General features: G+C 62.4%; 1 protein-coding gene across 1 annotated transcript in view; it reads right to left on the minus strand.

The window, feature by feature from the left end:
* Positions 1-1139: 1139 nt before the first annotated feature.
* The window catches only part of LOC104991491 (copine-7-like), a 13900-nt gene continuing 13135 nt past the window's right edge, over positions 1140-1904 (minus strand). The window contains exon 13 of the mRNA XM_010843989.1: positions 1140-1677. Within this exon, the coding sequence (XP_010842291.1) occupies positions 1567-1677 (111 nt within the window). The 3' untranslated portion in view covers positions 1140-1566. The remainder of the gene's footprint in view (positions 1678-1904) is intronic.

Raw genomic sequence — 1904 nt, forward strand, 5'->3', positions numbered from 1 at the left:
GCTGTGCCCGGCCGAGCCGCCCACAGGCCAGGTCCCATGGCTGCCTCCCCTGGTCCTTCCATCCACACCTTTTCTGGCCCCAGGAGGGCATCCCCTGAAAGCGGCCCTGACCCCGATTCCACTCCTCTCCAGGGAGGAGGGGAGAGGCTGGGACCTTGAACCTTGGCCCCTCCCTGCCACACGAGATCTGGAAGAGGCCACAGCCCATCGAGGCTGCAGCTCCCTGGGCCATCACTGTCGCCACTGCTGTGCATGGACTCCCCATCCCCCCATTTTTCTTGGCTTCTGTCTCCCCAGGGATCTCAGCTGACCAGCTCTTGCTGGCTTTGCCCCTGACCAGTGCCCAGGAACTGTCTGAGACTTTCTGCTCCTGAAAGGGCAGCCCAGTCATACAAGACTCAGTGGCTGCGTTCTGCTGACACTGGCCCTCCCTCCTCAGGGCCACAGTGTCCCCAGCCTGCATTCCTGCTGCCTCCCAGATGTGAATGGGGGGGGGGCTGCATCTCTGGTGTCCTCTCACCCCCAAAGAGACCAAAATCAGCCCTTCCAGAATTCAGCGGTAGCCAGGTTACCATGGCGATGCCCATTATCCCCGCTGAACAAGAGATGAATCAGGAGCTAAAAATAGGCCCCCAAAATGGATGGATGGACGGATGGATAGAGGCAGGGGTGGGTGGGCCTCATTCAGGGTCAGAACAGTCTGTTTTTCCCAAACAAGATAATTTAGGGGGAAATCTCAACCTGAAACCCATGCCCACAGAGCTGGGAGGTACTGCAAGTGCTGCCCCCTCCCCTGACAGGAGCATAAAGCACGCAGCACCCAGAAGGCCCTCATAAAGCCCAGGGCTTGGAGCTCTCTCCACCTGAGCCCAGCTGGTACAGACTTCAGGCAGGGAACAGCGGAGGCTCTTGGCTTCGGGTGGCCATCGCACCGACTGGCCCTTCCCAGGGTGGAGCACTTCCCCCTGCGCCCTTTCATTCCCAGCAGGGTCCTTGGTTCAGTCCAGGAAGGACCTGAGGAACCTGCTGAGAAGCTCCCTACTCTAATGCGGGGCTCCAGGGCACAGAAACACCGTGCCCCACCCCTCCAGTGGGGTGCGGTCCTCTGCTGGGGGGGGGCAGTGAAGGGACAAAGCCGCTGCAAGGACAAGACACTTTATTCTGCCTAAGTCCCCTCCCCCGCCCCCGCAGACCCCAGAGACAGAGAGACAAGGGCGGATGCAGCTGGGACCAGGAGGAATCTGGCTGCAGGGACAGGGGTCTGGGGGGCTGGGGTTTTCTCAGAGACAGGGCACGGCCTTCTGACTCTCCTCAGTGAAGATCAGAAGCAAAGGAGCTGTCCCCCAGGCCCCTCCCCACCCACTAGGCTGGGGCTGGGTTAGGCGTGCCCATGGGACCTCTGCACCCTTCAGCCCACCAGGCAGCAGGGTCACAGGAGCCGAGGGTGGGCCTGGGCTGCAGGATGGGAGGCCCCTGGGGAATCGGGTGGAGGATGCTGGAGGCAGACGGTGGACACAGTCCTGGCCGCCCCATGGGTCCTCAGAGAGCAGAGCCCAAGCTGGCTTCTCAGGCGTGGGCGCCGAGGTCTCTTGGAGGCAGCTCCTTGTGGCTGTAGTACTCCACCAGCTGCCTGGGCACCTCGGCCAGCACACTCTTGGCCAATGCCGCGGGGGACGCCTGGGTGTGGGGAGATGGTGCCTCCAGCCAGTCCCCCAGCCCCCCTTCTCCACCTACTCACATCCAGCCCCCTTCCCTAGAGCCCCCAGCTCCAGGGACCACAACCAGGAATTCACCAAGTGGGCAGGCAGGTGAGCCTGTGTTAAGGTTCAGACCGCAGTGGCTGGGCAGTCCGCCCCTGCTGTCACTGTGGGGGCACAGACAGCCATCTGGGTGGGTGTGACCCT

The sequence above is a fragment of the Bison bison genome, unplaced genomic scaffold, assembly GCF_000754665.1.
Source record: "Bison bison bison isolate TAMUID 2011002044 unplaced genomic scaffold, Bison_UMD1.0 scf7180017864192, whole genome shotgun sequence".
NCBI lineage: Eukaryota > Metazoa > Chordata > Mammalia > Artiodactyla > Bovidae > Bison > Bison bison.